The sequence below is a fragment of the Sarcophilus harrisii genome, chromosome 6, assembly GCF_902635505.1.
Source record: "Sarcophilus harrisii chromosome 6, mSarHar1.11, whole genome shotgun sequence".
Lineage (NCBI taxonomy): Eukaryota > Metazoa > Chordata > Mammalia > Dasyuromorphia > Dasyuridae > Sarcophilus > Sarcophilus harrisii.
The window spans coordinates 35,895,292-35,908,321 of record NC_045431.1 but is presented as its reverse complement, the minus strand read 5'-3'; the positions used below and the strand labels follow the sequence as shown (position 1 = coordinate 35,908,321).

The window sequence follows — 13,030 nt, the reverse complement described above, 5'->3', positions numbered from 1 at the left end:
TTAGAAAGAACTGGAAGAATAAAATTAGAATAATCCTAAGAGAAATCAATGACTTCATGAAACAGAAGTATCACAACAAAATCACAACTGAACAAAGAGGATAGATGACGTAAAAAACGAAACAAAACAAAACAAAAAAACCAAACCTGATTTTTTGGGAAACAAAGATTTTAAAGATTAAAGAGCTTAAATATTATATTTCAATAAGTCATATATGACAACTGCCCAAATCCAGAATGCAAAGATTAAAAAGAACCCATCCATCTCCTCCTGGGGATAGCCCCTAAAGACAATTTCAAGAATGTCAATGTCAAACATAAGAGTTCCTATATCTATTATGACAGAAAAAGGCATCAACTACCAAAGAACTGTAGTCAGGCTGCATATAATCCCACAAAGAAAAACAATGGGACTTCGAAATGGAAGAGAACTTTTTAAATATTTCTGGTCACCATTAATTCCTTGAAAAAAGGAAAATACAAATTTCTATAAAAGACTATAATAGTCTATTAAATAGGACAGCAAGAGAATATACAAACTTCTCAGCATGAGATGAAGTTTTTTTTTTTTTTTTTACAAAAATTGACTACTAGGGCAGAGGCATATTGCAAACAAATGTAAAAAAAAAGCAGAAATAATTAATACATCCTGTACAGACCACAACACAATAAAAATAAATGACTCTGTGACTACAAAGAAAAGATTCTACCCAAACGAAGGCTAATGAAATCCTAAGTAAAAAGTAGGTTATAGAACAAATCATAGCAACAATTAAGAGCTATGAAAAAGAAAATGACAAAAATTAAACATATCAAAATGTTTGGGATGCAGCTAAAGCAATCCTCAAGAGGAAAAAACAAAGCCTTATAATCATATATTTTTTACCAAATAGAAAAAGAGAGGATTAATGGATTGAATATACATTTCAAAAAATAAAAAAGCCAACAAGATAAACAATTCTATAATAAACACAAAAGAGGAGCTATTAGAAATTAGAGGGGAAATAGATAAATTGGAAACAACAAAAAAAGAAGTGATAAAATTAAAGGCTAGTTCTTTGAAAAGACCAAAAAAATTGATAAACCCATAACTAATCTCATTAAAAAAGAACAGAAAATTAAATGAATAAAATAACAAATAAACAAGTCGAAAGCACAGCAAGGCCAGAAGAAATAAAAAGAATAATCAGAACATATCATGCATGGTTTATATGTTTAAGAAAACTAAGAATCCATTAATAAATTATTAGAATGCTTTCAAAAAAAATGTAAGATACCCAAACTATTTAGAAGACCAGATAAAGGCCTTAAACTAACTCAACCTCAAAAAAAGGGAAATAGGTATAGCTACAAAGGAACTACCAAAGACAAAACTCCTGGTACTGATGGATTCACTGGAAAAATTCTACCAAACTTTTAAACAGTTAGTAATCCATCTTCACAAATTAGTCTCAAAAACTTAGGAAGAAAAATTCCACTCAAAATCCTTTTGTGAAACTAAATCTAAATCTAAATCAGGAAAGGAAAAAAAAAAAACACAGAAGGAAAACTACAAGTCAATTTCCTTAATGAACCATTGTTCATTAAAGGCCAACATCATCTTGCACCACACTCCATAATACATTCCGAAAAGACATATAATCTTAATATTAAAGATCAGACCATTTAAAAAAAAAAAAAAGACACAAATCCTATGCCTGTCAAAGTGACAAGTAAGAAATAGATTCTTCACCAAAAAAGAAATAAATGCAACCACAGAAAATAAAATGGATAAAATATAGATTGCTGGAAACTGAAAAGCTTCTGCAGAGATAAAACTCACTACTACATTTCTACTCCATTTTTTCTCAAAATGTGGCCAATGGTTAAGAAGTGAACTTCTCCCTGCGGAGTGTTTAACCACTCATCTTCCCCCCACACCTTTCCCTATAAAATACCCATCCAGGAGGAGCCCCTTAAGCCCAACCAGTCCCCCTGACGCTGTGTGGTTCCGTGCTGCTAAAGCATGTATAAATACAACCAATAAACCCTTTTCCTTTGAGAAACCAGGCTGATGTCCAGGGAATTCTTACCTATCGAACCTGCTCTCCCTCTGCCCTGAAGACACCACTGGGCTCCCCCCCTACCCACTTCCTGACAAATCTCTCCAATCCAGCCATGTTGGCCCAGCCATGCTGGCTCCCTGGCTGCTGCACCACTTGGCTATCCCCCAGGTGGGGATACACTTCCTCTCTGGCTTCCTTCTGAGTCCCAACTAAAATTCCACTTTTTACTGGAAGCCTTCCCCACCCCTCTTAATTCCAGTGCCTTCTCTATGTTAATTATTTCTTATTTGTCTATATATAACTTGCCATGTAAATGTTCAATTTGTGTACTGTCTCTGTAATAGGTTCTTAAAAAATGTTTGCTAAAATAATTGCATGGATATATATATAATATTTTATATATATATATATATATATATATATATATATATATATATATATAAAATATTATATTTAACATATACTTGAACATATTTAACATGTATGAGTCTGACTGCCATCTAGGAGAAGGGATGGGAGGGAAAAGGGGAAAAGTTGAAAAAGAGGGTTTTGCAAGGGTCAATGCTGAAAAATTACCCACGCATATATCTTGTAAATAAAAAGCTATAATTAAAAAAAAAAAAAGTTTGCTCAGTGGCTAGAAGAGCTGTGAAACAGTACAACCAATTTGGTAAGCAACTTGCAATTATACAAATTGACTAAAACATTTATATCCCTTGAGCTAGAGATATGCCATTACTGGGCTTATCCTTCAGGGAATCCATTGATAAGGAGCTTCAATTTACTCCAAAATATTTGTTAACAGTGTTTTTGTGATTGCTAAGAATTAGAAAGCAAGTTGGTGCCCCCCAAACGGAAAATGGGAGAACTGTACTACATAAATGTAATGGAAATATTATGGAGCTGTAAAAAACGGGTAATGTGGTATAAACAAAAAAGTACACCTAAGATCTTCATGAACTGATGCAAAGTGAATTATGCATAATCCAGAACACGATGTACCCCGAAACCACAGCAATATAAAGGGAAAACCACCACACATTAAAAAAAACCAAAAGGGAATTTAACAAAATTATAAAGATGAGGCAGAACTCAAGTGAAGAGGTATGAGAACTTCCAAACTTTGCTTCTCCACGCCTTTCTACTGGTATTACATATCATGCATGTTTTCAGACTTTCTCAACATACTGATCAGTTGTACTGATTTTTTTTTTCCTCTCTAAAAATACTATTTATTATATGGGATGGTTCTTTGGGAGGGAGAAGGAAAGGATATTTGGCGTAACTATGATGATCTAAGGAAAAGAAAATATCAATAAAAGCTTATTTAAAATATAATAAAAGGACTGAAACAATTGCCTTTTATGTATAAGTAAACAGAAGGGATCCTTGCTCCACTGGATCAAACAGTCTCAGTTGTAGGTTGTTTTTTTCCTTTTATTTTTAACTCTTAATAGGGGAGAAATTAAAATTCTCATTAGAGACAAATTTCGTTGAATTTAAAGCAATACGAAGTGCACAATGAAGGAACTAAATGAGTTTGGCAACTCATATACAGATAAAAGATTATATTCTGGGACATGCAATCCTTGTAGGACGCTTCTCTATATTTTAAGAAGAGGGTAACTAAGTCATGTTCCATTTTATATTAAATTAGAGTCAGCCTGCAGCACATGGAAAGTTGCCAACGTAGTCCTAGGCAAAGCTGTCATGCCCTTGAATAATGGCAGCATGTAGCTGACTTCCTACAACTTTTATGACAGGAATTTAACATTTTAAACAAGTTATTCAAAAGAATCAGAAACTTCCTTACCCAGGTGATGCAAATCGACGTGCTGGTCCCATTCGCAGAACTTCTCCAAGAGGAGAATTTTCAAGTCGTTTAAACTTCTCTTGGCAAGTTTTCACATAGGAAATTTTTCCAGCAAAATATCCCATTATGCAAGCAACTTAATGATAAAGAAACAAATTTGAGTCACAATGTTCCTGTCAGCCAAAAACTTTTTTCAAAAAAATAAAATTTAATAATAATAATACAGATTTTAAAATAGACTGTAGTTCTAATTATGTCTTTAGTTCAAAGAATAACAAGTATTAAGAAATAATTTTGCAGCCATTGCTACAATGCATAAGCTTGGTATGCATTTATATTTCAAACTCTTAAGATATGATCAAATAAAATGATCATAAGAGTTTTTTTTAAAAGTTGTTACTTAAAATTAATAAAAAATGAACTTCATTAAAGTGAAATCAATCAACACCAATTTTATGAAAAGTTCTAGGAAACAAGAAACAGTGGAAAGAGAACTGAAATGAGTTGGTTTTAGTTCTACTATTTATCAGCTATGTGATTTTGGAGAAGTTATTCATCTCACTTTATTTTTTATGATACCAAACCTGACTACCTCAATCAGTAAGATAAGCTATGTGAGAATTAGTAAGAAAATACATGTAAAAGAAGTTTAAGAAAAACAAAATTGTAAAGTACTACATGAAAGCAAAATATTTATATTCTTTCCAAATGTTTATTATTATAAAATCACTTAGTATATCTATATATACTTGAGTCTTTCTTCAAGTATAGTTAAAGCAATTCTTATGATTAGTTAGTTACCAAAGAGCACTACATTACACTATGAATATGTTGGGGGTTTTTATTAAATTTTAAGACTTGGTGCTAATTGATAGTTTTAATTCAAACTATGTAAATAATAAATTTTCTTACAGGAGAACAGTTCATGAAAAGGATATTATATGATTAAAACCACCACCAATTTGATAATGTTTAAAATTTTACTGAGAAAAAAATACTGCATGTTCTTAGAAAACTTGAATAAAACTAATATTAATAAATGTTTTATACTTACATGCAATTTTAGGGATAGAACCATATTTGGGATGACTGGAAAGAATTCCTAAAAATAAAAAAAGAATAACTTCTCAGTAAATATAACATCCATTTTTAGAGGAGAGGGAGGAATGAAATATATATGTTATATGATCTTTAAAAGATATTTACTATAATTGTAAGGATGTAAATATGGATTATACAGAATATATTATATATAAGAAAACTTAATTATAAAAAGTTACAAAATTGTATCAAAACTGAAAAAGAGCTCTTTAGGTGGGTCAAATGGCTTCAGGTCTGAGAATGTTAAGTGGCAGCAAAAAAACTTGATGAAATAGTAAAGACTAAAATAATAGACAATTTGACTTTAAGGAGTTTCCAGAAAATAATGAAGATACAAGTTTCACAGTTAGGAGACAGAAAAATAAAACAAAATATATATAATATACATCTTGGTAGAAAGAAATTATTTTGAACAGTATAAATAAAAGCCCCCTGAAAAGCAGACACTGATAAAAATTTGATCAAATCAGACTTGTAAAAGGCATTTATCTCCCTCAACAGATTTTAAAGACCTAGTTATAAACTGGTTATTGAAAGGAGATCAGCACTGGGACCACAGCTCCTGCTTTTCAGTGCACCTATAGGCTCTTGATGCTTCCTGAAAATCCATTCCTCCTCCTCCTCCTTTCTACTCCAACTCTAACTCAACACTCTCTTTATGCCAGTCATGATCAGTCTCTTCCTACTTTCTAGCTTCTAAATACACCTTCAGAGATCCTAGCTCAATCAATGCCATCAAAAAAGCCTTGCTTCTTCCGCCTGCTAGTCCTGACTAGACGTACTCTGACTACGACTGTTATTGACCATCAGGATGCTTATGGGAGAGCTCCTTAAAGCAGAAGCACCAAGTTCTAGCTCTAGTCCTGGCACTAACCCAATTCAACAAACATTTATTTAGTACTATATAAATCAGACTATAGTTGCTAGGCAACAAAAATATCAAGAAAAAGGAAAAACTGCCATCTTACTGTTCTGAGAACATACAACATGTATACAAAAAAGTAATGGGACGAGTGGGACTCCACTAACAACTAAGGAGTCAGAAAAGCTCTGTCTAGGCAGAAGTACTCAAGGGGAGGCGCTTCCCACTATTTTACCCCCAGGAGCCCATCCAGATTCTTCTTGGGTCAAACAGATAGTAGTAGCAAGTCCTGGCCCAGGGCTTCTCAATCCACTCTCTTCTAAGTAACTTTTCTTCTCTCCCATTAGTAGTCTGCATTTTGAGGAAGGAGCTTATTAACGCAAATTGAAATTGTATTTAGTGGAACAGAAGATATCCTTAAACAGAGAGGACTTTTAGATGTTTTTTACCTTCTTCTTTTCAAGCAATAACTATTTCAACAAGCACTTCAATAAACCCTTATATGCTAGAGACTGTGCCAGTCCCTGAAAATAAAATTCTTCCTCTCAAGGAGCTTATAATTTACTGGAGAGAATTATGTATACAACTAAGTACACACAGAATAAATACAAAATAAAAACAATTAAGGAGCAAGGGCACTAGCAGCTGGGATAAAGAAAAAATGCATACAGGTAGTGGCACTTAAGCTGGCAAGGGTGGAAAAGGACTGCATCTCAGCTAGGAGTAACAGGTAATGCAAAGGCCAGGCACAGGATTCAGAGGGGCCCATTTTTGCTGGAATAATACAATGTGTAAGGATGATGGAACCAAACTGTAAAGAGCCCGAGAAACCTCCTCCGGTGTGTGGCCCACTTCAGAATCTTAATAGCAGTCTCAAGAGTCAGGGAACCTGACTTCAGGCCTGCCCAGCAAATCACCACAACAGGGTGCTAGGTGGGCCCACTTCAGTGAGTACTGGGGAAGAGCACAGGTGGGCACTTCCATACTCTCGCCGTGCCAAGCCCTGGGCTCAGGGCCTTTACAAACACGCAGTCTTGTGATCTTTACAATACTCCATGAAGCAGCCAAGAGGGTGCTGTTATTACCCTCAATTTGAAGCTAAGGAAATCCAGGCCAAAAGCCAGGTATGAATCGATCTTCCTGATTCCAGGCTCAAAGCTTTATCCACTGTGCTACTTAGCTGACTTATTTCAAGAGAATCAACAAAAATGCTGCCAATTTTGCAGTGCTAAAATTAAGAGTATTACAGAAAAAGTATTGGCAAATAGATGTTAAAAAAAAAAATAAAGGCAAATTATATTAAAAGTAAAGGCAAAAAATATACATTAAAAATTAAAATTCATCGTATTGACTTGCTCACATTAATTTTAATAAAAATAAGTCAAAATTGTATTATCAGATATGCCCACTGTATTATATGTTCAATCTAATAAAGGGATGGGAAAAGAGGGGAAAGTCTGTGCACAAGTGAATGATGCAAAAATAAATAGGTATCCAAAAAATTTTTTTAAATTAAGAATAAGTTCAAATATTCAATATTTACCTTTAGTAATTAATCCCTGAGTAACCAACACACTAGTTGCAGAAAAGGGAACAGCTGTAGGAGAGGAAAGAATAATTCATCAAAACAAAAGAAGTTGCAAAGATTTTTAATCTTAGGAAGATTAGTTTTTAAAGAGTTTAAATGATTAACTTTTAAACCTTTTTCAAGTATGAAATGGCAAAATTAGAATTCATTAACACAATGAAGACAAAAAAACTTTTAGACTTTACAAATTCCCCTCCCCACTTAATAGTACCTTTTTTTTTTTTTTTTACAATTACATGTAAAGATAGTTTCCAACATTCATTTTAAAGACTTTGAGCTCCATAGGATATACATGTACAATCATGATAAATATATTTCCACATTAGTCATGGTATTAAAGAAAAACCAGCACAAAGGAAAAACCCAAGACAAAGAAAAAAACAAAAAAGTGAAGTTAGTATGCTTTAATTTGCAATCCGACTCTTTCTTTGTACGTGGATACCATTTCCCATCATGAGTCTTTTGGAACTGTTTTGGATCATTGTGTTGCTGAGGAGAGCCAAGTCTATCACAGTTGATCATCATAAATGTTGTTAGTATGTATAGTGTTCTGGTTCTGCTTACTTCACTCAGTTCATGTGAGACTTTCCAGGCTTTTCTGAAATCTGCTTGTTCACCACTTCTTATGGCATTGAATTAGATTCATAGACCACAACTTGTTCGGCCATTTCCAAATGATGGGCATCCTCTCAGGTTCCAGTTCTTCATCCCCACAAAAAGAGGTGCTATAAATCTTTTTGTATATCTGAGTCCTTTTCCCTTTTTTGGTGACCTTTGGGATATAGACACTGCTGGATCAAAGGGTATGCACAGTTTTATAGCCCTTTGGGCATACTTCCATATTGTTCTCTGGAATGATTGGATCAATTCACAATTCCACCAACAAAGCAATGGTGTTCCAATTTTCTCACACATTTATCATTTTCCTTTTCTGTCATCTTAGCCTGAGAGATGTGAGATGTACCTTAAAGTTGTCTTAATTTGCATTTCTCTATTAAAGTGATTTAGAGCATTTCTTCGTTTGACTATAGCTTCAATTTTTTTTTTTACCTGAAAGCTGCCTGCTCATATCCTTTGACCATTTATCAATTGGTAAATGACTTCTACTTTAATAAATTTGACTCAGTCCTTTGAGAAATGAGGCCTTTATCAGAAACAGTGACTATAAAAATCGTTTTCCAGCTTCCCACTTTCCTTTTTTTAAAATTATTTTCCTCCTTTTTCTGCTTTGCTTCTAGTCTTGCATTAGTTTTGTTTGTGCAAAATTTTTTAACATGATCAAAATTATCCATTTTGCATTTCATAATGTTGTTTAACTCTTGTTTGACCATAAATTTTCCCTTTTCCCATAGATATGATAGGTAAACTATTTCTTGCTATCCTAACTTGCTTATGGCATCAACATTTATGTCTACATACCCATTTTGACCCTATCTTGGTATATTGTAAGAGATTTTGGTCTCTATCTTATTTCAATCACACTATTATCCAGTTTTCCTAGTAGTTTTGGTCAAATAAGTAGTTCTTATCCCAAAAGCTAGAGTTTGGGAGGTTTATCAAACTGTAGATTACTGTAGACATTTGCTACTGTGTCTTATGTATCTGAGTCTACTGACCCATCTACTTCTTAACCAGTACCATATTAGTTTTGATGATTAATTTTTTATAATATAGTTTTATATCTGGAACAGCAAGGCCACATTCCTTTGTATTTTTCCCCCGAATAAATTCTCTTGATATTCTTTGACCTTTTGTTCTTCCAGATGAATTTTGTTATTATTTTTTCTAATTCTATAAAACAATTTTTGATAATCTGAACTGGTACTGAATTAGTAAATTAACTTAGGTAGAAATGTCATTTTTAATTATATTAACTTGACCTACCCATGAGCAATTAACTTTTTTCCAATTACTTAGATCTGATTTTATTTGTGAAAAGAACAATTTGTAATTGTGTTCACATAGTTCCTGTATTTGACTTGGCAGGCAGACTCCCAAATAGATTAAACTGTCTACAGTGATTTTAAATGAAATTTCTTTTTCTATCCTATGATCTTTAATCAAAGTTAATCAAATCATACTAGTCATGATTCCAGAGATTATGAATTATGCCCATCTTCTGATAATAATGACAGATTAAAGAAAAAGAATAAGACATACAATTTTAGCCATAGATAACATGGCAATTTCTTTTGCTTAATTATGCATATTAATAATAATCAGCAACTCTTCTTCAAATTACAAACCTGGCACTGGGCACTGACAAGTTAAAGGACCTTTGAAGAAGGGGTGCTGATCTCCATGTGTAGAAACTGTTTCTTCAAAAAATTTTAACATCAATGAAATCTTTGGTCCAAACAACAAAACATATGTAAATGCTATCTGTATGTGGGCATGTATATAATAATCAATCTACTTTATATATTACTTTACTGGATGCTATTTCCTAGGAACACTAATTAATAGGATCAATAAATTAAAGCAAACTCAAAACAAAATTTACTTGTATATTGTTAAGATTAAAAGTCTTTCTTTTAAGAATAATTTTTTTTGAACACTTTCATGGTAAGATATGGAATTATCATAAATAAAACTTATGACACTTAAAATTGCTGATAATCATCAAATGAAAAATTAATACTTTTAAATAACTTTTAAGACTTCTGATCTTATCAACACCAAAATTTAATCATTAACATTAAAAAAAAAAACTTTGATGAATAATAAATTCATTATATAACATATGTAAGTATAGCAGACAACTAATATGAGAGATTGCACTTAATTGACTTTTTTTCTTATCTTTTCTGGTATGTTAAATAACCATATAGTATTTGAAAAAAATGATAATTTGGTTAGGTCTTCAGTTTCAATCAAGTAAAAGCCATACTACTAGACCAATTCCCTAATTCTGTATCACCTCCAACACATTATTACTTAGTATGGAAGAATAATTGGATAAGGAATAAATCAAATGAAAAAATTATCTTGGAGACATTACCTGTACCTGAAGAAAAAAAAAAAAAAACTGTGGCAAGAAATTACTCTGGCTAAAATATCCTTTTTAAAAAATTTTTTTTAATTTCTAAATTTTATTATTTATTTACCTTTATCTTCTAATTTTGAATTTCATATTCTCTCCCTCTCTACTGCCCCTCCTGTACCCACTAAGACAAGCAATTTGATACAAATTATAGTTCAACAAGTCTTTTCAATGACTTTAATTTTAATAATGTGTTTTCACCGAAAAATCTGCCAAGAAATTATATACGTTATAAATAACAATCAAATTATTATTTCAATCAGCAGTTACACTTAATTAAAGTCATCAGGAAATATCAATTAAATTTTCTTTCCGACCTATAAAGACAAAGGTTTGACTCAAGATTTTAATGTTACCTTTAAGTTATTTATTAGTTTTGTTTACCCTGAATTTAACTACAATAAACAAATGGAGTTGGTAAAAACCGAATTTATTACAAAAATTGTAAACAATTTGAAGTATTTTAATTATACCTAGAATTCTTTTTTTATATTTAGGATTCTAGTACAATACATCATGTTTTTACTGATATACTTCATTCTTGCACTTAGGAATAGCATGCATTTCTGTTATATTTTCAAGTAAAGAATATCAGAGTCAATAAAATTAAGAATAACTGTGTTTTAAGAATTTCTAGGTGAGTCTGGAAATACCTACCATGCCCAGATATAGATGTATATTACTGGTACATGTTTTCCTTAAAAAAGAAAGTGATTTAATAGATTTAATTTCACTTGTTAAATTTTTCTCAGTGCAACTTTCAGAATTGCTCTGCTACTCACACTTTAAAATTTGAAATATTTGTAATTAATCTTGGAATAAATAATGAATCAATAAAGCATTACGCTATAATTTTTTTTTAAAGAATAACTTTTTTGAGCATCAGATATACAGAAAATTCAGGGGATGTGTAGGAGTCCAATGAATTTCTAATAAGTAGCCTGAAATGACAGAACTTAATTGAACAGGTCTACCTTCAACACCCCCCAAAATGGTGATCCAATTACTACTTTAAGACTTTTAATGACAACATACTACCTTAAATTTTTTTTAATGATCAAAAATTGAGTCTTTTTCTTCTACCCCAATCCCTATGAATCAAAAATGAAAAAAAAAAAAGAGAAAACTCTTGTAACATATACACAGTTAATCAAATTCCTGTATTAGCCATATCTCATTCTGCACCAAATCTATCACAGCTAATGGCAGCAGCTTGTTTCCTTACTGATCTCTGAAATCATGGCTGAGTGCATTACTTCTGAGACACTCACTGTCGTTGGAGAGTTTCCCCCCAGACCAACCAGTAACTCCCAGTAACTCCCAAGGCCCCACTTGGCTTGGGGCCAAGCAGAATACATCTAATAACTCTTCCACAAGAAAATCCAAAATGGCTTTAGGATAGCCTACCTATCTGTCTTTTTTCACACAACAGCCTCAGTTCCTTACAGATTTTCAGGTTGGGGAAGATTTTACAATGTATTAATAACCTCTTATATTTGTTGGGTTTTCATATTTAAGTAGTTCTATGCTATTCATTCTCCAAAAAACAAAACCCCCATCATTTTACTTATTAAAAATATCATTACCCCAGAAGTACATTTGAAAATGAATAAATACACCATGTGTGAGTGTGTGTGTATAATCAGATTTAGAATTAGAAAGGAGCTTACAAGCATTAGGCAGATCAAAAGGCCTGGGATACACAGACAAGAGGCCCAGGGTGTAATTCCCATCTCTGAGCCAGATTCCAACAGCAAGTCACAGAATTTCAGGGCCCCTAGGCAATGCTGTAGAATTCAAGCTGCAAAGCACTACCACAATATCTGAGGTAGTTTTTGCAGTTCCCCACACAGGTGAAATCACAAATCTGGCCCTATTCAAAATCACAAAGAAGCCTATGTAGCTATCAACACACTCCTACCTCTATGTGTATAAACAAATGGTCCTCAACCTCATTTGAAGATTCTGCTACTTGCTATGTGTAAGTCAATGTGAAACCAGGAGTTCCTTCTCAATACACATAAAAGGTTCTTTTTAAATGTGGAAAATAATCCCCACTCTCACCATTAAATGTACAAGTTATGTTATGGATCAAGCATTCACTAAGTACTTACTACTAGTAAGTAGTAAGCACTGGAAATACAAAGACAATGGGGGAAGCCTTGCCCTACAGATCTTCTCTAGGATGACACAATGTGTGTGTATATATGTACATATACATGTATGTACACAAACATACCCTTATAGCACACAAAATACAAAATGAAGACACTTAGTTCGGGGAGGGCAAAGCAGGGTATTCTAGGGCCTGAAGAAAAGGAGTTTAAAAGATCAGAGGGCAGAATGGCTAGACCAAGTCGTGGCTGAAAGGACTGGACAAGCAGGGAGGCCCTTCTCAACAGCCTTTGTAAAGTGATGGAGCCTTCTCAGGCCACTCTCCATTACCCTTTGGTTGATCCACAATTTCAAATGTGAGATTTGGTTCCATGACTCAGACAGTCTAAAAGACACTGGTACTTTTTTGAAATGGGCCTTTTCATAAAAGGATTTTTAAAAAATGATCCAGTCCCTTAAACTAT

General features: G+C 32.8%; 1 protein-coding gene across 1 annotated transcript in view; it reads right to left on the bottom strand.

The window, feature by feature from the left end:
- Nucleotides 1-13,030, bottom strand: part of OCIAD1 (OCIA domain containing 1) — a 39,477-nt gene that overhangs the window by 14,328 nt on the left and 12,119 nt on the right. The window contains exons 4-6 of the mRNA XM_031943886.1: nt 7,364-7,417; nt 4,912-4,959; nt 3,858-3,993 (exon numbers count right to left, since the gene is read on the bottom strand). Of these exons, the coding sequence (XP_031799746.1) occupies nt 3,858-3,993; nt 4,912-4,959; nt 7,364-7,417 (238 nt within the window). The remainder of the gene's footprint in view (nt 1-3,857; nt 3,994-4,911; nt 4,960-7,363; nt 7,418-13,030) is intronic.